This window comes from Esox lucius, chromosome 5 (genome assembly GCF_011004845.1).
Source record: "Esox lucius isolate fEsoLuc1 chromosome 5, fEsoLuc1.pri, whole genome shotgun sequence".
NCBI classification, from domain to species: domain Eukaryota; kingdom Metazoa; phylum Chordata; class Actinopteri; order Esociformes; family Esocidae; genus Esox; species Esox lucius.
The window spans coordinates 21,231,097-21,254,171 of NC_047573.1; the positions used below are offsets into that span (position 1 = coordinate 21,231,097).

Consider the following 23,075-nt stretch of genomic DNA (forward strand, 5'->3'; position numbering starts at 1 on the left):
TTCAATCATTTTTTTCAATCAATTTTGCCAGCAGAATTGTGTATACAGAAAAATGATACCACTTGTACAGTACAATACAAAATTACTTTTTATGTTGTCATGTCCCTGAAAAGAAACATAGATAATAAGACCACAATACACAGCAAACAGAACCTGGCAACATAGGTAATTAAACAAAATATTACATGTAAATACTGTATACTTATCAAGCATATCAAATATTTATAGTATTTTAATTACTGATACATACATTTCAAAATACATTTTGAATATTTGTTTTTATTGATATGACCACATTGTTTAATGAAAATAAGAACAACAATTTAATACAGAATTGTATTAAAGTCTGCAACAAACATAATTAATACAATATCGCTGTAACTTGTAATGCAAGCATTCAGTATTTAAATCAACATTTAAATATAAATTTGTATTTCAACCACTGGATGTTGACAAAGCAGCATTATTATGTGGGTGGCACATTTTGCAAGTTGCCAAGCTGCCAAGCAAGCCATGTAGAAAATGGGCTACAATAAAGCCAATTATATACAAATACAATACATGGCAATTTAGCACAGAACATGCAGTAAGTAAAACCTGCAATACATAGCTTTAAAGCTGCAGCCTGTAATTGGTTATCTAGATATATTTTTTCATTACCATTGGCTCTCGGAGGAAACAATAATTTAGTTATTATAATATAATATATAGCTTCAAAACATGGTTAAAAACTCATCAATTTCATCATTTCATCAATTGCCAGTCCTTGCATCCATATCTCTGTATATCATATTGACAGTGGTTGCATTTTTTCAGTCAGATCCATCAGCTGTTTATCAAAACTAGTGGTTGGGTGGCCGGTTTGTTGTTTTTCCAATTGCAGGCTTAATCTTCTTGAATGACTGTCTTTAATTAAGTTCTCCAGCAGAGGAGCTACTCAAACTGAATGTTGTTAACTACAGGAACATTATCCTATTACATGTCCAGTGTAGTGGTCTACAAAGTCACCATGTACCGACAGTTGATGTTGCTTTATTTCAGTTTTCTGAGCAAAGTTAAAGGTTTCAATAAGGCTACCTGACAGAATGCCTTAAGCAGAGTGCCAATCTACAATCAAATATGTGTCAGCCTTGCCAAGAAGCAGTAACAATGCACTTAGAACTCAGCCACGTTACAGACTAGAATGTCAGCGCATCATGTGTCAGAGCTGCGTGTCAAAGCACTGTGGTTACCTGGGTGACCTCTGAGCTCATGTCATCGTTGGCCTGGCAGTGCGAGTCCAACGATGACATCTCCATACCTAGTCATACCTGTTGATTGGACCTCTCCACCGTGTTGGCGCTGGAGAGCTGCTCACGCTGCTGCTGATGATGGTGGTGGGTACGAGAAGACGTCTGCAGCTCCAGCACCAAAGGACTGGGGATGCAGAATTCACGGAAGCAGCGCTTGAAGTTCTCGTCCAGGAAGGCGTAGAGGACGGGGTTCAGGCAGCTGTTGGTGTAGCCCAGAGTGATGCAGAAGTGCCATGTGACAGACTGCAGCAGGGAGTTGGGGATGTTTATCAGGGCTTTGATAATGACGTAAATGTGGATGGGTGTCCAGCAAATTATGAAGACGGCCACCACAACCAAGACCATGCGGGTGATACGCCGAAGGTTGCGGTCCTTCTCCTTTGAACCGGACAACATGCGCACACTCTTCAGGCGCAAGATCATTAGACCGTAGCACACAGTGATGATGAGGACAGGAATGATGAAAGCAAAGATGAAGACACAGATCTTCAGAAGATTCTCCCAGTACCAGGATGGGTGGGGGAAGATCAATGTGCAGTCAATGATTTCTGAAAATGCGGGGATAGAGAACAAGACACGGTTGAACAAATATTGCACAGGAAAGTATCCATGGCTTCATAGTAGTCAGTGTTCCAGGTAGATAAAGCCATATATGCTTTGTAAGATTGCTCCTAATATTACCCATAAATGTCAGCTTTGTTCTTGTCTGGTAAAAAAGCTTTTGTTGACTGCTGGTGTTCAACAAGCTGACATCAAATGAGAATGTAAATTAACCAAATAATCCAATCTAACCAATAATAAGAGGTAACATGTTAAAGCACTTTAAAAACCTAATTCAGGAGTCACACATAAACTGTTTTACTGACAAGTACGCCCACTAAGCCAAGTATGCACGGTGAAAGCTGCAAGTCGGATTATAGTAATCTGTAAAACATTATATTGATGAACACACCTGGATGCATACATTAATATTAATTCAAGGTGAGAGCTTGCCTCTGAGTTGCAATGATAAACGTACCTTTTCATAAGAGTGCATGTGGCTTGTAAACCAACAGAGCAACCTACTACAATTTGTGTTTTTATTTTTTTTATTTTAAGTTCCTCAGTGTTGATCTGTATATAATCAGATGATATGTAATTTAACTTGCTAGTTAACCCCTAGTGTTTTATTATATACTGTATGGGTGGATCGATATGTGACACTACATTTACGTATTCTGGTGTAATATATGCAGTATATATTCTTTTTGTCACATTTATGATTTGCTCCGAAACTAGTTACTCAATAAACCATTCAAAGGGATACATTGTCCACCACCTTTTCCCAACAACCTGCCCACCTCTATTTGTTTCTATGGCCCAGACCACGTGTTGAACAGCCAAGCGCTTCATACACTGGAGTCTTTCCCACTGCTGTGGTGTTTGGACAACACAGACAGGGCGGCTTACTTCAGTATCAAAGAAAAATAGCGTGGCGAACGTACTGTCATACTTGCCATTATCAGTTTCAGTAGTCATGGCGGTGAACATGACGGGTAGACCGATGGCAGAGGACAGGATCCAGTTGCACACGTTGACAATCTTGGCATTGCGGGGTGTGCGGAAGTCTAAGGCCTTGACCGGATGGCACACTGCAATGTAGCGGTCAACGCTCATGGTGGTCAGGGTGAAGATACTGGTGAACATGTTGTAGTAGTCAATGGATATCACAATCTTGCAGAGCACGTCTCCAAACGGCCAGGTCCCCATCAGGAAGTTCACACTCTGAAAGGGCAGCGTACTGGTGGCTAGTGCATCAGCCAACGCCAGGTTAAATATATAGATATTTGTGGCGGTTTTCATTTTAGTGTATCTGAAACAGACAGAAAGAAAAATGTCAAAATTAGGTTGTGCTTGCTAGTGTAGAAACATTATAGAAATAATCTGGACAGAAGGCTGTGCATTTGAAAAATATTTTGGCACAAGGGTAGTCTCTGCCGACCCTACCCTCCCTTAACCCTGACAGTGTTGAAGAAATTGTGCACTGCCCTTGGGAACTGCCTTTCATGGCTTGCTTGTGAATTAGGTCTAATCCAATGAACACTGACTAATTCGTTTCGGGGGACGCTATTGCAATGCATGTCATAGGAGATTATGAAAATCTACACCAGCAGAGAGACAGATTATATTCACAGATTAAGTATTCATGTGCAATAATTGCACGTCTGATTAGCTAAAGTATCGTGCTCATAGAACTAACCAACTGTCATTGTAATGGAACCATAATTTTGCTCTGAATTTACATGAAACATTCTTTGATCTGCCTAAATCCTCTTGTTACAAGAATCAACAACAATTAATCAACAGTATTAGTACCAACCACATGAAAGCAATATTGATTGGATCATAAATGTAATTTCCACCCATTCAAATCTGTATTGTTTCTCTATTGTATCATATCAGCACAATGGTGGACTATTTTGCCTTTTTATAACAATTATCCAGAGATACAGTACACACTGAACCCAACAGACTGACTAGATTTTGTATTAGTTTCTGTTATCACCCCTAGCCTTAATCATTTCAAAACGATACTATGCATTTAGAACTGATTTAGCTCCCTAACACAACAAATGTTTTTTTGCAAAATAAGGTACAGCACACTTTTGTTATCTTTTGTTGTTATATCATATAGCCTTTAGGTTTATAGCTTTACGTTGTTTACGTTATTGAATAGCTTTGATATTATCTGTGTCCCTATACCCTAATATGATTGAAAGGAAACTATATAGACTCTGTTGTCTTTCTATCTGTTTCTATGCTGTTGGCTCACCTGATTTCAGTTACAATTTTGCGTGTGCCATGGATTACATTTTATTACACCATTTTTAATTGTTAAACTATATTACACCATTTTTAATTTTTAAACTATGTGGCATCAGAGGTGAGACTGTTGTTCCTGCATCGCCACAATGTAAACCCACCTCCTAGAGTAGTTCAAATAAGTGTTGCTGTTAAACTTCATTCCCATGATAATGCCCAGGAATAGAGTGAAATATCTTCATTGGACAGAATGTCTTGTGTAATTGACACCTGAATCAAACAAGATATTTGCTCAAAAATCCCTTTTTAATATACTTTTATTTTCAAATTATTTTAGCTTTCATTTTAGGGTAAGGATATGGGATTTGGGATATAAGTATGAGAATCCAAAAAAGACAAATTTAGTATACTGAAACTTAATTGTTTAAGAACTTAGAGCATAAATTTTTTAAATGAACTTAATTACCCAGTAAAATGTGTTAAATTATCTTTCCATAACTCATTTAAGCTAGAGAATAGGAAATACGATCCCATTATGATCAAACACACCACTGATATAATTTTTTCATGAGAACATGATTATTTCATTTCCAGTGCTACAATAGTAAGGTCTTTACCTGGGATTTGAAATTGCCATGGTTCCTCCCATTTTTAAGAGCCTTTCTTACAATGAGTTACTGAGAATATCCTCATCATCATCATCATCTTCTTCCGCTTCATCCGGGGCCGGGTCGCGGGGGCAGCAGTCTAAGCAGGGATGCCCAGACTTCCCTCTCCCCAGACACTTCCTCCAGCTCTTCCGGGGGGACACCGAGGCGTTCCCAGGCCAGCCGGGAGACATAGTCCCTCCAGCGTGTCCTAGGTCTTCCCCGGGGTCTCCTCCCGGTGGGACGGGACCGGAACACCTTCCCTGGAAGGCGTTCCGGAGGCATCCGAAACAGATGCCCAAGCCACCTCAGCTGACCCCTCTCGATGTGGAGGAGCAGCGGCTCTACTCCGAGCTCCTCCCGGGTGACCGAGCTTCTCACCCTATCTCTAAGGGAACGCCCAGCCACCCTGCGGAGAAAGCTCATTTCGGCCGCCTGTATCCGGGATCTTGTCCTTTCGGTCATGACCCAAAGCTCATGACCATAGGTGAGAGTAGGAACGTAGATTGACCGGTAAATCGAGAGCTTCGCCTTGCGGCTCAGCTCTTTCTTCACCACGACAGACCGATACATCGACCGCATTACTGCAGAAGCTGCACCGATCCGTCTGTCAATCTCCCGTTCCATCCTTCCCTCACTCGTGAACAAGACCCCTAGATACTTAAACTCCTCCACTTGAGGCAGGCACTCTCCACCAACCTGAAGTGAGCAAGCCACCCTTTTCCGACTGAGGACCATGGCCTCAGATTTGGAGGTACTGATTCTCATCCCCACTGCTTCACACTCGGCTGCAAACCGTCCCAGCGCATGCTGAAGGTCCTGGTTTGAAGAAGCCAACACGACAACATCATCCGCAAAGAGCAGAGACGAAATCGTGTGGTCCCCAAACCTGACACCCTCCGGCCCCTGGCTGCGCCTAGAAATTCTGTCCATAAAAATTATGAACAGAACCGGTGACAAAGGGCAGCCCTGCCGGAGTCCAACATGCACTGGGAACAAGTCTGACTTACTGCCGGCAATGCGGACCAAGCTCCTGCTTCGGTCGTACAGGGACCTGACAGCCCTTAGCAAAGGACCCAGGACCCCATATTCCCGAAGCACTCTCCACAGGATGCCGCGAGGGACACAGTCGAATGCCTTCTCCAAATCCACAAAACACATGTGGATTGGTTGGGCAAACTCCCATGAACCCTCCAACACCCCGTAGAGGGTATAGAGCTGGTCCAGTGTTCCACGGCCCGGACGAAAACCACACTGTTCCTCCTGAATCCGAGGTTCTACTATCGGCCGTATTCTCCTCTCCAGAACCCTGGCATAGACTTTCCCGGGGAGGCTGAGAAGTGTGATCCCCCTGTAGTTGGAACACACCCTCCGGTCCCCCTTCTTAAAAAGAGGGACCACCACCCCGGTCTGCCATCCCAAAGGCACTGTCCCCGACCGCCACGCGATGTTGCACAGGCGTGTCAACCAAGACAGCCCCACAACATCCAGAGACTTGAGGTACTCAGGGCGGATCTCATCCACCCCCGGTGCCTTGCCACCGAGGAGTTTCTTGACCACCTCAGTGACTTCAGCCCGGGTGATGGACGAGTCCACCTCTGAGCCCTCATCCTCTGCTTCCTCAATGGAAGATGTGACGGCGGGATTGAGGAGATCCTCGAAGTACTCCTTCCACCGCCCGACGACATCCCCAGTTGAGGTCAACAGCTGGCCACCTCTACTGTAAACAGCGTTGGTAGGGCACTGTTTCCCTCTCCTGAGGCGCCGGACGGTTTGCCAGAATCTCTTCGAGGCCAGCCGATAGTCCTTCTCCATGGCCTCACCGAACTCCTCCCAGGCCCGAGTTTTTGCCTCCACAACCACCCGGGCTGCAGTCCGCTTGGCCTGTCGGTACCCGTCAGCTGCCTCAGGAGTCCCACAAGCCAACCAGGCCTGATAGGATTCCTTCTTCAGCTTGACGGCATCCCTTACTTCCGGTGTCCACCACCGGGTTCGGGGATTGCCGCCTCGACAGGCACCGGAGACCTTACGTCCACAGCTCCGAACGGCCGCTTCGACAATGGCGGTGGAGAACATGGTCCACTCGGACTCAATATCTCCAGCCTCCCTCGGGATCCAGTCGAAGCTCTGTCGGAGGTGGGAGTTAAAGATCTCTCTGACAGGAGACTCGGCCAGACGTTCCCAGCAGACCCTTACAGTCCGCTTGGGCCTGCCGAGTCTGTCCAGCTTCCTCCCCCCCATCGGATCCAGCTCACCACCAGGTGGTGATCAGTTGACAGCTCCGCCCCTCTCTTCACCCGAGTGTCCAAGACATACGGCCGCAGGTCAGATGAAACGACAACAAAGTCGATCATCGACCTGCGGCCTAGGGTGTCCTGGTGCCATGTGCACTGATGGACACCCTTATGCTTGAACATGGTGTTCGTTATGGACAAACTGTGACTAGCACAGAAGTCCAATAACTGAACACCACTCGGGTTCAGATCAGGGGGGCCGTTCCTCCCAATCACACCCCTCCAGGTGTCACTGTCGTTGCCCACGTGGGCGTTGAAGTCCCCCAGTAGAACGATAGAGTCCCCAGTTGGAGCACTTTCCAGCACCCCTCCCAGAGACTCCAAGAAGGTCGGGTACTCTGCACTGCCGTTCGGCCCATAGGCACAAACAACAGTGAGAGACCTATCCCCGACCCGAAGGCGCAGGGAAACGACCCTCTCGTTCACCGGGGAAAACTCCAACACATGGCGGCAGAGCTGGGGAGCTATAAGCAAACCCACACCAGCCCGCCGCCTCTCACCATGGGCAACTCCAGAGTGGTGAAGAGTCCATCCTCTCTCAAGGAGTGTGGTTCCAGAGCCCAAGCCGTGCGTAGAGGTGATTCCGACTACCTCCAGTCGGAACCTCTCAACCTCACGCACTATCTCAGGCTCCTTCCCCGCCAGCGAGGTGACGTTCCACGTCCCTAGAGCTAGTTTCCGTGTCCAGGGATCGGGTTGCCTAGGCCCCTGCCTTCGACTGCCGCCCGATCCTCTAAGCACCGACCCCTTATGGTCCCTCCTGTGGGTGGTGCCCGGCCGGGCCCCATGGGGAAAGGCCCGGCCACCAGGCGCTCGCGTGCGAGCCCCAACCCCGGGCCTGGCTCCAGGGTGGGGCCCCGGCTGCGCCATACCGGGCGACGTCACGGAACTCAAATAATTATTCATCATTAAGGGGTGTTTTGAACCGCTCTTAGTCTGACCCGTCGCCTAGGACCTGTTTGCCTTGGGAGACCCTACCAGGGGCATATAGACCCAGACAACATAGCTCCTAGGGTCACTCGGGTACTCAAACCCCTCCACCACGTTAAGGTGGCAGTTCATGGAGGAGTTACTGAGAATAGATAAGAGCAAATTAGATTTCAGTCTGGGTACTGTGGAAAATTCCATCTGATGTTTAGATTACTATTAAGTGGCCCAGATAAAAAAATGGTTTGCGTCATATATTATGGAACATAAATTATTCGCAATTCCACATAATCATGTAGGTAAACAAAAATATTTCTATAAAAATAATTCAATATTGAGAGCTGATAAGAATGTTCTGGTGAAAACCTAAGTGGGGCTACAGGATAGTGCAGGATACAGTATACGCTGGCCCGTGTGATCCAATCCAACAGACGAGCTACTATAGCTCAATTAGCTGATATTGGTATTGATAGAAAGGTGTCAGAACACACAGTGTATCGCAGTTTGTTTGCGTATGGGGCTGCATAGCAACAGGCCAGTTAAGGTGCCCATGCTGACCCTTTTCCACTGGCAAATGCGCCTACAATTGGCACATGAGCATCAGAACTGGACCAGGGAGTAATGGAGGAAGATGGCCTGGTCTGATGAATAATTTTTCCTTTTTCATCACACGGATGTCCGGGTGCGTGTGCATCGCTTACCTGGAGAACACATGGCACCAGGATGCACAATGGGAAGGAGGCAAGCCAGCGGAGGCAGTGTGATGCTTTGGGCAATGTTCTGCTGGGAAAACTTGGGTACTGCCATTGATGTGGATGTTACTTCGACATGTACCACCTACCTAAGCATTGCTGCAGAGTTTGCCCTTCCATGGCTATGGTATTCCCTAATGGCATTGGGCTCTTTCAGATGGATAATGCGCCCTTCCAAGAAATCAAAATTGGTTCAGGAATGGTTTGAGGAACACAACGAGCTCAAGGTTTTGTCTTGGCCTCCAAATTCCCCAGATCTCAATCTAATCGAGCATCTGTGGGATGTGCTGGACAAACAACTCCGATCCATGGAGGCCCCACCTAGCAACTTACAGGACTTAAAGGATTTGCTGCTAATGTCTTGGTGCCAGATACCACAGCACACTTTCAGAGGTCTAGTAGAGTCCATGCCTCGACGGGTCAGGGCTGTTTTGGCAGCAAAAGGGGGACCTACACAATATTAAGCAGGTGGACATAACGTTATGGCTGATCAGTGTTGCTTGTCATTTATATATTATATTGGAAAACGATTGTCAGTTTTTCTTACTTTTAAAGAACCACAGTTATGTTGTTTTGCTCGCTACAGCACAAACCATCCTATACAGTCAAACCTACAAAGCCCAAGAAGCAACAAGACCTCCAGTTGAGTGGACATGTAAATTGTCTAGGTAACTCTCCACTCCTTGCTGCTACAATGCCCTAGATAATTACACTGTGTAAAAAATGTTTTGTTAGAAGTTACTCCAAGTTACTCCAAGTTTACTCAGCACTGAATCAATTTAGAAAGTTTGTAGGGAATAATAGCCATTTTCTATACTTTTTAGGTATAAACAATTACTAAGAAATTGTGTTACATAGTGTTATTGGCAACCTTGGTAATGGGAGATAGGAAAACAGGAGAACACATTGGAGAACACATTGGAGAACAGGAGAACACATTGGAAGGGATTTGAAACCAATTCCTCCATATAGAAACTCTCCAGATCCTTCTGAGTCCTTGGTCCTTGCTTGTGGACTGTCTTCAGCTCACTCCAATGGCATATTTGTCAGGGAACTGTGTAGGCCAGGGCAGAAGCTTGAGTCTATGGTCAGTGAACTATTTGCATGTGGATTTGAGGTTCTTTGGATTGTTGTCCTGCAAGAAGATCCAACGAACACCCAGTTGTACACTCTGGCCAAATGCAGACAGGTTTTGTCCAAAAATCTCCTAATTCTTGTTGGTATCCATGCTGCCATGTATCCTGAAAAGGTTCCCAGGGCCTTTGGTAGTAAAACAGGCAAACAATATCACAGATCCACCACCACGTTGTGGACTGTTTTTTTTATGTCCATGGCTTTTTACATGAAACCCACCTCTGATGTTTGTTGCCAAACAGCTACCCCAGAATCTGTTTCCAATCAAAGTTCCAATGACATTCAGCAAACTCCAGGTGCTCACATTTGTGGTTTGGTTGTGGTGGCTTTCTTCCGTCAACCCTTCCAAATGCCATATTTTCTTCGTGGGATATAATCATAGTTTTGGAAACTTAGTGACCCCAAAATACCAGGTCATTTCTACTTCCATTTACTTCTTGATGATGATGATTTTTTTTCTTTTAATGCAACTCAGTTAAAGGTTATTTTATATGATATTTATTGAGAGTACGATCAAGCTTATAAACCACAAGGACATTCTTTAACAGCCTTTTTAAGGATGCACATCATTCTGCATATGCCAGGTTGATCTATTGAGGGAGTCGCTGCTTAGAGGCTCCTCTGTCGCAGCTGGATATGCCAAACACAAAAACGTATACTATAACGTAAGGTAACATCATGTAACACTGGTTTTATGATAATTCATGAGGTTAAAAGTGGCAAAATTGGAGCAGTTTTATTATTTTTCCTGAGAGGCCAGGTAATCTGTTCTGGCACTCCCTTTCCAAAACACGTGGCAGCCTAGCTACATACGGAGTGTGCACTCGGAATGGGGTGAATGAGCTGAAATGGGGAACTGGGCAGGAAAAAGTGCTGAGTCATTCGTATTCTCCATAATCTCTGAATGCAAAGACAAAATCAAGTTAGTAACTCTCTAAACCTTTGGATGCATTTCCATGCTGTTTTTTTATTGTTGTTTAGTTTATATCTCTTCTGACCTTCATTTTAATTGACAGTGATTTTACACACATTAAACATCAGTTAAAACTAACAAGTGTATGGAGTTCTGCATTTACAGTACATCACAGTAAATGCTACTGATAACAAGCAAGCAGGTCATATACAGTAATACATTCCTCAAAAAGGTCAATGTCATCCACAACCCATCTCTGTGCCCATTAAAAAAAAACTCTAAAGCGTGACACCCCATTGAATACATTTTAGTTACTTTTGCCAGAGAAACAAAAGATACATTAAAAGCTTGTAGGCCTTAAGGCTCAATTAAGTTTTCAAATAGTTTTTTGAAATCTGTCTGTTCAAACAAAGTTACAATGACCAATTTGGAGCTGTCATGCCTACGCTAGATATCATAACAACAATGGCTGTGTGTTCAGTGGTGTAGTTTGATGGGTGATGGTGCTTCATCTCCCTCAGACTTTTGAATAGCAAGCTATGTTGACACCACCAATGCCTGCCATGAAAGTTTCCCAAGTTGCATTTAATGCCACACTTCTGACTTTGCAAAAGAAATTCCCAGATGTTTAGTCTTTTGAAAATATACTATTTATATATTCAGAGGTGTTTGTGAATGGATTATTTGCCCAATAATGTACAGTGCCTCTCCAAAGTATTCAACCTCTTGACTTCTCCATGTTCAACAGTTTTTGCCACTGATTAACACAAGACGCTTATAAAAATAAAATCTACAAATTGTTCTAAATTAATTACTACTACAAAATAGGAAATGACTGATTGCATACCATGAGGGAATCTGATTTTTTTCCCTCACTGTAAGTTTTCACCTCCTTCAGTCAATATTTGATAGAGACACCTTTGGTAAGAAAAAGTGTCTTTGTCTTTGCAAAATGTGCAGTTTCTTAATGGGATCGAGGTCCAGGCTTTGACTGGGTCACTCACAGACATTCAGAGACTTGTCCTGAAGTCAATCCAGTGTTCCTTTGGCTGTGTGTTTCAGGTTGTTGTTGTGATGAAAGATGAATCGCCACTTCAGTTGGAGGTCTCCTATGCTCTGGATCAGCTTTTCATCAGTGACGTCTGTATTCTGCTCCATTCATAATTTCCTCATTCCTGACCCTGTATCCCACTCCCTGCTTCTGAGAAGCATCCCCATAGCATGATGCTGCCAATTTTGTTCTCAGGATTATATGCAGTGTTAGACTTGCACCAAACAAAGCTGAAAAATATATATATTTGGTCTCATCAGACCATAGAATCTTCTTCCACTAGGTCTCAGAGTCTTCCACATGCCTTCCGTTTTGTTAGGAATTGTACTAACAAACTGTGAGACCTAGGAACAGGTGTATTCAGTCGTGTGAAACTTGATTGCACACAGTGTGTCATGTTCTGTTTTGTATTTGTAATTAATTTAGAACAATTAGCTAAATAGAATTTATGGACTTCTTTGTGTTGATCAGTGTCAAACCCTCATAATTAAATACATTTTGATTTAATGTTGTAACACAATTACATTTAGAAAAGTTCAAAGGGGTTATTACTTTCAAGAGGAATTGTATTTTGTATGCATGCCAAAATACATTTTATTGTGTGACGTACATTTGAAGGAAGTGTTTTACATTTCAGTTTTTTTCTCTTTATGGGATAGATGCTGCCAGAAGTATGTAAAATGTGATAGGATGAGAGATTGAATCTATTTTTGTTTTTTACCAGTTCAGTCTACAGACAAATATTTTTTAAAACGATTTACTTCAAGCTATCACTCTGAACATGCCTTGAGAAACATGTCCTGAAAAGCCACCATCACATTGCTGTGGTGGAGGACAAAATCAAGGACTGGCATTCCTCAATAACCTTAAACAAGAAAGATATTTAGCAAATTTGTTGCATATCTGAAATGGACAAATCCCTTCGAATTGATCCCAAAGTAAACATAATATAAACAAAACTAAAAAGGTAAACCCATAAGACAAAAGTATTAAAAATAACTAAAAAGCAGTGGAGGATATCCTAACATCAGTGACAAAGTCACAAATTACATAAATCTTCTAAATGTCCCAGAATGTTGGAATCTACTAAAATGTCTGAGAAAATACAATTTCAACTACACCAAATAAAAAAAATTAGAACAGTAATCTGAATAGAGAACAAATGCCAGGATTCAAAAGCACATTCTAAACAGAAGCCCTGTATTTTACTTTTAAAGGTAACATACTGTAAAGCCAACATCTGCAGCTATTAAAGTGAATGCAATCTCAATAGAACGTCAGGGAAATCGCCTTATTGTGCAAGTGCACTTCACTTGGATTCAGTCCTGGCCAAAGATTGAGATATCTGGGGCACGCATGCCTAAATAAATTTGACTTGAATAGAAAACACTTTTTTGTCTGCTATGGTTGCATGGTTAGAGCATGGAGTCATGCATTACACGTAAGCCATATATGTACACACAGAACTGGATGTCCCACACTTTAAGCATAACATAGTCTAATGATGGGTTGGTGGCTGATGGATGTTACTAAGGTGTTTAACTTAATGTCATCAATGAAAAAGCACAGGATGACACGAAGAGCAGTATGTTTGGTAACGCACATTCCGGCTCAAAAATTGGCTCTGTATTATAAAGACCATTAAAGACAACTCAGTAATTCATCATGTCTGCCTCCTGTGTGACAGTTGAGTCACGCAGACAAGATATTGCAATTGACTACCAGTTCCAGGAAAATAAACTATAAAGATGCCAAGGCTCCCAACTCACTCTCTATGTAATGGAAAATATCAGAGGGGAAATAAGGAATATCTAGATCTGGACCTGCTAGAGTATCCAAAAAGCCATGCCTACACAGTACATAGCGCTTCACAGCTATTATATTTAAAAGCATTTGCATTGTTCTCACAAGTTACATAAGAGCAAATGATTGACATAATATCACAACAAATTGGAAAGATGTCCCTAAGCACAATGCTGTTAAATGGGCATTTCATTCTAATTTCAAATAAGAGATTTATTCCTGGGTTTAGTTGACAAGCCAATTAGAAAGAGGAATTTGGTAAAGCATCAAATTCTTTTTATTTCACTATAATCACACTCACTGAATTCTCCTGTCTGGCTCTGTGTTCTTGGAGATCAATGGAGAGTGATTCCTGTGGATCAAAAGATTCACAAATCCTCTCATGCAGCACAGAGAGCGATGTTGACAGTAGCATGGCATAAAAAATTATTTCCAACTCTGGAAAGCCCCTTCGCAAAGGTTAGGTGTTATGGGTAAGTTCAGACCTCAGAGCCCAATAGACATTATACACTCACCTAAAGGATTATTAGGAACACCTGTTCAATTTCTCATGAATGCAATTATCTAATCAACCAATCACATGGCAGTTGCTTCAATGCATTTAGGGGTGTGGTCCTGGTCAAGACAATCTCCTGAACTCCCAACTGAATGTCAGAATGGAAATGAAAGGTGATTTAAGCAATTTTGAGTGTGGCATGGTTGTTGGTGCCAGACGGGCCGGTCTGAGTATTTCACAATCTGCTCAGTTACTGGGATTTTCACGCACAACCATTTCTAGGGTTTACAAAGAATGGTGTGAAAAGGGAAAAACATCCAGTATGCGGCAGTCCTGTGGGCGAAAAAGCCTTGTTGATGCTAGAGGTCAGAGGAGAATGGGCCGACTGATTCAAGCTGATAGAAGAGCAACTTTGACTGAAATAACCACTCATTACAACCGAGGTATGCAGCAAAGCATTTGTGAAGCAACAACACGCACAACCTTGAGGCGGATGGGCTACAACAGCAGAAGACCCCAATTTGGCGTAAACAGAATGAGAACATGGATCCATCATGCCTTGTTACCACTGTGCAGGCTGGTGGTGTTGTAATGGTGTGGGGGATGGCACACTTTAGGCCCCTTAGTGGCAATTGGGCATCGTTTAAATGCCACGGCCTACCTGAGCATTGTTTCTGACCATGTCCATCCCTTTATGACCACCACGTACCCATCCTCTGATGGCTACTTCCAGCAGGATAATGCAGCAGGATAATGTCACAAAGCTTGAATCATTTCAAATTGGTTTCTTGAACATGACAATGAGTTCACTGTACTGAAATGGCCCCCACAGTCACCAGATCTCAACCCAATAGTGGAACGGGAGCTTCGTGCCCTGGATGTGCATCCCACAAATCTCCATCAACTGCAAGATGCTATCCTATCAATATGGGCCAACATTTCTAAAGAATGCTTTCAGCACCTTGTTGAATCAATGCCACGTAGAATTAAGGCAGTTCTGAAGGCGAAAGGGGGTCAAACACAGTATTAGTATGGTGTTCCTAATAATCCTTTAGGTGAGTGTACATCTCTATACTTGGCTGGGAGTAACATCCACTTGAATGCAGCACATGATCCTGTTCACATGGACTTACTGAGACTTGCACATCCAAGTGGCTTTATGGCTTTTAACCTGTGTTGGACGAGATGTCCACCACCCTGCAGGGCAGTGTGTAGGAGACAATAAATGAACAACAGGCCTAGTGTTGTCGAGCTGTCTTTAGTCAGTGGAGACTAGTTAGCAATGCAAGAGGGAGCACAGCCAGCAGACTGGGATTCAGACAGACAGCAGCCTAACATGAAAACACTCAGACAGACAGCAGCCTAACAAGAAAACACTCGGACAGACAGCAGCCTAACACGAAAACACTCGGACAGACAGCAGCCTAACAAGAAAACACTCGGACAGACAGCAGCCTAACAAGAAAACACTCGGACAGACAGCAGCCTAACACGAAAACACTCAGACAGACAGCCAGCCTAACATGAAAACACTCAGACAGACAGCAGCCTAACACTAAAACAATCAGACAGACAGCAGCCTAACAAGAAAACACTCGGACAGACAGCAGCCTAACATGAAAACACTGAGACAGACAGCAGCCTAACACGAAAACACTCGGACAGACAGCAGCCTAACAAGAAAACACTCAGACAGACAGCCTAACACTAAAACACTCAGACAGACAGCAGCCTAACAAGAAAACACTCGGACAGACAGCAGCCTAACACGAAAACACTCAGACAGACAGCCAGCCTAACAAGAAAACACTCAGACAGACAGCCTAACACTAAAACACTCAGACAGACAGCAGCCTAACACGAAAACACTCGGACAGACAGCAGCCTAACACGAAAACACTCGGACAGACAGCAGCCTAACACGAAAACACTCGGACAGACAGCAGCCTAACACGAAACACTCAGACAGACAGCAGCCTAACATGAAAACACTCAGACAGACAGCGGCCTAACACGAAAACACTCAGACAACAAACTAACACGAAAACACTTGATTTGATTAACTGCAGCTGCCTCTAGAATGACGGCCGGTTTGACTGGCAGACAGCGTCTGCCAGTCAATCCCATTGGTGGCAGTTATCACGCCATTTGGGCAGATATTCCTGAGCAGCCGGCTGTCTTCTGTCATTACTCAGAAGATGATTTCTGGTCCAACAGATTTCCAAATAATTGCGGATGTTCACCACAGACACCGACTGGCCATTGGTCATGACATGTTTTAAAGACTTAATGCACATGAATAATTACATATGACAAAGAGCAAGTGATGACATAGTGTGCCATGTGATGGATGACATAGAGCATACTGAAACATTACTTTTCAATGATCGCTACATACAGTACCCCTTTGTCAGAGTCATACTAGGTCACCACTGTGAATTTTTAATTTTTGTTGTGTTCCGAGAAAGAAAATACAAATCAGGTTATCGTGAGCCTGTATACAAGACATTGGTTAGTTTTGATTATCTCTCACAATTGAATTTAACTTGAGGAAATTAATGACATTAATGGTGTAATGAGAAAAGCCGGGAAGAGAAGTCTACAGCAATGAAGGCAATAAAGACCTGTTGTTAAGTAACAAGCAGAAAACATCCTCTGTCAATTTCTGATGTTTTTTTCTTGACATCTAATCATACAGCCTTACTTACATTTTACCCGATATAGTGAAGGAGGTGAAAGAAGTGTGTCAAGACAGCCCAGGGGAGGAGGTGAAGGAGGTGTGGTAGGACACCCCAGGGGAGGAGGTGAATGAGGTGTGGTAGGACAGCCCAGGGGAGGAGGTGTGGTAGGACAGCCCAGGGGAGAAGGTGTGGTAGGACAGCCCAGGGGAGAAGGTGTGGTAGGACAGCCCAGGGGAGAAGGTGTTGTAGGACAGCCCAGGGGAGAAGGTGTTGTAGGACAGCCCAGGGGAGAAGGTGTTGTAGGACAGCCCAGGGGAGAAGGTGTGGTAGGACAGCCCAGGGGAGAAGGTGTTGTAGGACAGCCCAGGGGAGAAGGTGTGGTAGGACAGCCCAGGGGAGAAGGTGTTGTAGGACAGCCCAGGGGAGAAGGTGTTGTAGGACAGCCCAGGGGAGAAGGTGTGGTAGGACAGCCCAGGGGAGAAGGTGTGGTAGGACAGCCCGGGGGAACGAGGCCAACAATCACGTTTCCCTGTTCAATGGCTGCTTTGTCTGAAACTCCATGTTAATCTGGGCTCCCAGATGTGATTTCAGGGGGACTGATGACACAGTACGGCTACTTGGAGGGTTAATAATGCCTTGGGTCTGGATCATCGGATGATCACTTAGTAGGTTTTGATCTCGGAAGTGTCTTTCCGGATAAGGTCAAGGCTCCAGCACTTATGTACTTAATATTTGTTGACATTTTGTAGTTGTTGCAGGATTTCAATTACTGTAGTGTAAATAAACTATTCGAATGGTCACATCAGTGTTAAGATATATTAAGCTTGTTAATTACAAACGTTCACCAGAGCCATGCAGGAATGCCTTCGTGCTTCAGCTCCTTTGGAGAGCATTAATTCTTTTGAATATTCAAATGCAAAGAGGGCAATCTAGAGTCATTTTTATCTGAAAAGCTTTGTCAAGGAGACAATAAGTTTTTCAGTTAAAAATGTCAATCTGTCAAATAAAATCTTCACAAAAGTTGCCGTTCATATAGGAGACGAAGAAAACTGTAATGACTCATAAAAAAACAAAGTTCTTTTTGTGTTACATGTAGAAGAAAATCCTCGTTGAGTGAATTGTAATCCTTTGAGTGGCATAGAGAACAAAGATAATTACTTTATAATGGGGACAAAAACAGTCCACCATACATTTTATTGAGTCACTCAGTTATCAGATTAATTGAACATTTAGGTCATTTAGCAGACCCTCCTATCCAGAGAGACTTATGTACAGTAAGTGCACACATGGTCATTCTGGTCCCCTGTTGGAAGTGAGAGCTCTACCAGCCGCAGTGTACAGAGTGAACCCAGAGGACCCAGACGAACACATTTAAGAAATGGCCAAATTTGTCGAATTGCAGGAAACTGACTTCCAACAAAATGTTGTGGACAGTTTAGGGTCGCATTTGGTTCCAATGTGAAGGTATACTAATTTCAACCCTCTTAAAAGAATAGTGCCTGTGATCTGTTATCTACCATAACAAAGAGGGGAGGCCAGTGATAATGAGGTTCTACCCTGGAAACTAAATGTATAAGGAACCCCAAAGCAATATACACTACCCCAAAAAATTAAGGGAACAAGTAATCATCACAGTATACAGTAACACCAAGTCAGTTAAACTTCAGGGATATCAATCTGTCCAGTTAGGAAGCATGAGCAAATGTGAATCAATGTCACCTGTTTTAGTGCAAATGAAAGTGACAACAGGTGCACTGGAGAGGCAACAGCAAGACAACCCTCAAAAAGGGAATGATTTTGCAGGTGGTGGCCACAGACAATTTCTTTCTCCTTAGAGCAGTAGAAGAATGAAATTTCTTGACATTACGTCTACAGAAAAGGCAATTTCTTCCCATTTTGTCTACAGAAAAGACAAGTGAATTTATTAGACTGTGAGGTACCATGAAAACACAACGCAAATAACTAATGGTCTACCATATGGGAAGTTGAATGACCTGTTGCTAAGTATCAAATGTCTGATAGAAATGTACAGGTAAATGATTGTAAAACAATGTGTTCATTAACATATAATAAAATAAGTGAAGTTGGTTTACTTGGCATGCATTATCTGAACATGTTGATAACAGAACAATTCAAATGATAAATCTTTATTAATCAATATCATTTTGTTTGTGCATAGAGGGAAATTGTAGCCTGAATCGATTTCACTATCTCGTCATGCTTGGCACAGAATTATTTTGATAGACAAGCACTAACCTGACAGTAACCCCCGCATTTCTCCTCGCTAAACACATGGCCAGGAAGGAAAATGGGACATTGTGAAGGCTTTTCTTCATGATTCAAAAATGTAAGTTTTCACTGCAATTCAGTGAATGTAGGACATGGGATGTTTTATTGCTCTGTAAGATAGGGAGCATGCACTGCTTCAGCAATTAGGATGACTGGGGGAGGGATGGTCGTAGAGAACGGCTGGGTGTCTCCATGACAACAAAAAGCACTCTGCACTAAAATCCTGTGGTTTCCTGCAGTTCTTCTGGAAACTAGAATTGATTTTCCACATGAGAGTACAAATATCATTTGGTGGGTGACACTGCTTGTCATTTGTTTGTGCTTGTGAGTTTTCTGGACGTAGCGCTGATCAGGTGGAAACTTGTGGGGGCATCTAATGTTGACACTTAGCAAAGCAATAAAGATTAAAAGGTCAATAGGGTTAATGCTGTATTCATTTAAGGTGGTTTGCACTCAACAGAATGAAATCTTAACAAGAGGGAGTTATGTCAGCACCATTTAAGAAATGCAGGCTGAAAACAGTTTTCAGATGATCTCATAGAAAAGAACTTGCTATTCAAGAGACACTTCTGGATTTGCAAATTCAAGGCCAAACATATAATATGTTGACTAAAATAGAGATGTATTAATACGTACAACGTCAGATGTACTGTAAGACCTGGCTGAAATCTTTCAGATCGAACAAGTATATTTTTTATGGGTGCGGGGCTTTCACATTGATCTCAACCAGTTTCTCTATTGGTATAGAGAAAAGTCTTTGTAAGTGTGTATTCGGAATTCCCCAGGGAGTTGACTCATAACGTTGCTGTGCTTACAGTAGCTTACATGCCTTAGGGTCAATAGTTAAGCAATGCAGTGCACTTTTCAGAGCCTGTGGTATTTTCTGGTTTAATAGCACTGTGCTCAGCAGCTAACTTGACTTAGTTTGTTTTATGGACAGTGCCTTAATAATAATTGTAATAGTACTTATTATTATTAGGTGGGGAGCCCCCTAAGCAAAACATAGAGTTCAATTGGGCCACGACCCGTCCAATGCTCTGACAGCATATGAACACTGTAAGTTCTGGAACATGTGAAATACTTTGTAGAATGGCAGGTCATTACAGGTCTAGGTTTTGATCACATTGTTGCCAGAGAAAATGTTTGCAATGCTGGAACTGTGAAACGTAGTAGTGTAAATAAGGTTTAAAAGGAATTCAGATGTTTGCTTTCCAGAAATACATTTCAAACGTGAATCTTCCTACAAAAATGTATCAACTGCCTGAGGTTTGATCGTCCCACTGTAGGGTATTATTTCTCTTTCGAGAGGATCAATGGGATTCTGTCTTAACACCTAGGCTCTATGGCTTGTGTGGCTGGCATCCTTTTAAGGCATTCCTCTGACACTGTCTCCGGTAGAATTATCAGATAACAGGCATCTTTGCCCCCGTAGATGAACTTGGCCATTTACAACACACGCTGAAGTGCCTTGACATTGAGTGTGGTGCAGTTGCCATACTAAGTGGTGATGCAGCCTGTCAACATGCTCTTGGCGCTGCAGCTGTGGAATATTTTTAGGATCTGAGGGCCCATGCCAAATCTTTTCTGCTTCCTAACAGGAAAGAGGCACTGGTGCGCTTTCTTCTCAACTGTCAGGGCCCACTACAAAAACAGATGCAACCCAGGCACAAGTGAGCTGGTAGTAGTTGAACTAAATGTATTTGTTAAATACCATGTAGTGGTGTAGAAAACAGGCAGAACTACCCATTGCTGTTATGGTAAAACCAAACAGGCTAAATCACACGTTCTACAAAAAAATTACCCTGAAGTTATTTTGCAATTTGTAGTCTATGACATACCAGATTGACTCATCATATTTTTTCTTAGTAGTTTGTGTAGCTCAAATGTATTCAGTGTGAACAATGGTTATGTTGGACAATGATACTCTGATTGGAGTACCCCTGAACTCAGCCAAGGAGTCAGACACCCATATGTCATCAGCAAAGGTCAGTTGGTCATTATTTTCTTTTATTGATCAAATAATAAATGAAGCAGTCAAACGCTAATGTACTACTTGAACTACTGCAAATGCCCCAGTGGAAGGAAGACATTTCTGATTAACAGCATTGATTTACTGTTGGCCTTGAGCATCTTTCAATCACTGAATGTGATTGCGGCTTGTGGTTGGAGATGTTACAATGATTCAAGACGTTAGGCTCCAAACAACCGTAATATAATTTCAAAAAGATTAGGCGGCTTAATTAAAAACACATCTGTGTCACAGTGCGCTAGCAGATGTATGAGCTCTAGTTATTTAACACACCTCTGTCTAAAGGATACAGTTCCCTCACACCAGAGCAAGTGATGGTTGGCTGACACAAAGGCTATTAAAAATAACTCAACCATCTCAAGTCTTTTTTCTCTTCCTTCTAGATCTTTGTGTGTACTAACTGTAATCTGCTCTGGATAAGAACCACTGTGAACAATTAAAATGTATAACATGAATGTGAAATCCCCCAAAATTGTGTTGGCTAAATATTCACAGAAAACAAAGTGGAAATTAGATCAAAGTTATGCCCACTGTTGACTGTGCAAGCGCTGGATATCAAAACCTGCTGCCAGCTAAAGGATATTTGGTGCTCAGAATATTATTCTCAGTATTGTCCTGAACCATCCATCCATCCATCCATCCATCTTCTTCCGCTTATCCGGGGCCGGGTCGCGGGGGCAGCAGTCTAAGCAGGGATGCCCAGACTTCCCTCTCCCCAGACACTTCCTCTAGCTCTTCCGGGGGGACACCGAGGCGTTCCCAGGCCAGCCGGGAGACATAGTCCCTCCAGCGTGTCCTAGGTCTTCCCCGGGGTCTCCTCCCGGTGGGACGGGACCGGAACACCTTCCCAGGAAGGCGTTCCGGAGGCATCCGAAAAAGATGCCCAAGCCACCTCAGCTGACCCCTCTCGATGTGGAGGAGCAGTGGCTCTACTCTGAGCTCCTCCCGGGTGACCGAGCTTCTCACCCTATCTCTAAGGGATCGCCCAGCCACCCTGCGGAGAAAACTCATTTCGGCCGCCTGTATCCGGGATCTTGTCCTTTCGGTCATGACCCAAAGCTCATGACCATAGGTGAGAGTAGGAACGTAGATTGACTGGTAAATCGAGAGCTTCGCCTTGCGGCTCAGCTCTTTCTTCACCACGACAGACCGATACATCGACTGCATTACTGCAGAAGCTGCACCGATCCGTCTGTCAATCTCCCGTTCCATCCTTCCCTCACTCGTGAACAAGACCCCTAGATACTTAAACTCCTCCACTTGAGGCAGGCACTCTCCACCAACCTGAAGTGGGCAAGCCACCCTTTTCCCTTTTCCGACTGAGTGTCCTGAACCAATGCCACTAAATATCCAAACATAGTAGCCATTTGTGCAGGCGTCCCCAGACTGTTATTCATAGCCAAGCCCATTCAAAATAAACAATATTCAAGCCAGGAGGTGGAAGCCACACAAACCTCGTCAGATGGATATAAACAAGCTCACACATATTGTTATCCAAACTATTGGAAAAACAATATTTGGGCACGGCAGCCACAGGTTAATACAAATCCTGTCTTAGGCCTACCTTTTGTAGCAGGTTAACTCTTCTGTAAGAAAAGTTTAACTATCACAGCTTTAGGGAAATTCTACATTAAGGTCAAACTGAGCATGTAAAAAAGTTCCAATAAAGACCTTTATATATAATTCTATTTCACATTTGTTCCAATTTCTTGTTATTAGAAGTAAACTGAATTTCCAGATGACAACATAAATATTATTATGTTCTTGTCACATTTTGGGGAAGGAAGGAAAGAGGTCAAGCAATTTTTTGATGGTCTGACCAAGTGTAACGATAAATAACTACGTTTGTTTGCTACATTTATCAGGGACACCTGAGTTAACTAATTTGCTGTCTTCATCCAATTGCTAAGTGGCTTTGTTGTTTTCTAGAAGATTTTCCAGGGTTGTGCACCATGGAGGTGGGCA

The 23,075-nt window shown here is 43.2% G+C and overlaps 1 protein-coding gene across 3 annotated transcripts in view; it reads right to left on the bottom strand.

Annotated features, from left to right (window-relative positions):
- Positions 1–262: 262 nt before the first annotated feature.
- oprm1 (opioid receptor, mu 1) overlaps positions 263–23,075 on the bottom strand; it is a 29,919-nt gene continuing 7,106 nt past the window's right edge. Inside the window, exons 1-3 of one of the 3 annotated variants that reach the window (XM_010888725.4) lie at positions 4,712–4,754; positions 2,777–3,144; positions 263–1,840 (exon numbers count right to left, since the gene is read on the bottom strand). In XM_010888725.4, coding sequence (XP_010887027.1) covers positions 1,305–1,840; positions 2,777–3,144; positions 4,712–4,743 — 936 coding nt within the window. In that variant the 5' untranslated portion in view covers positions 4,744–4,754 and the 3' untranslated portion in view covers positions 263–1,304. Of the gene's footprint in view, positions 1,841–2,776; positions 3,145–4,711; positions 4,755–23,075 lie in introns of those variants that run through there. The other 2 variants (XM_010888724.3, XM_010888722.3) reach the window with 2 other exon arrangements.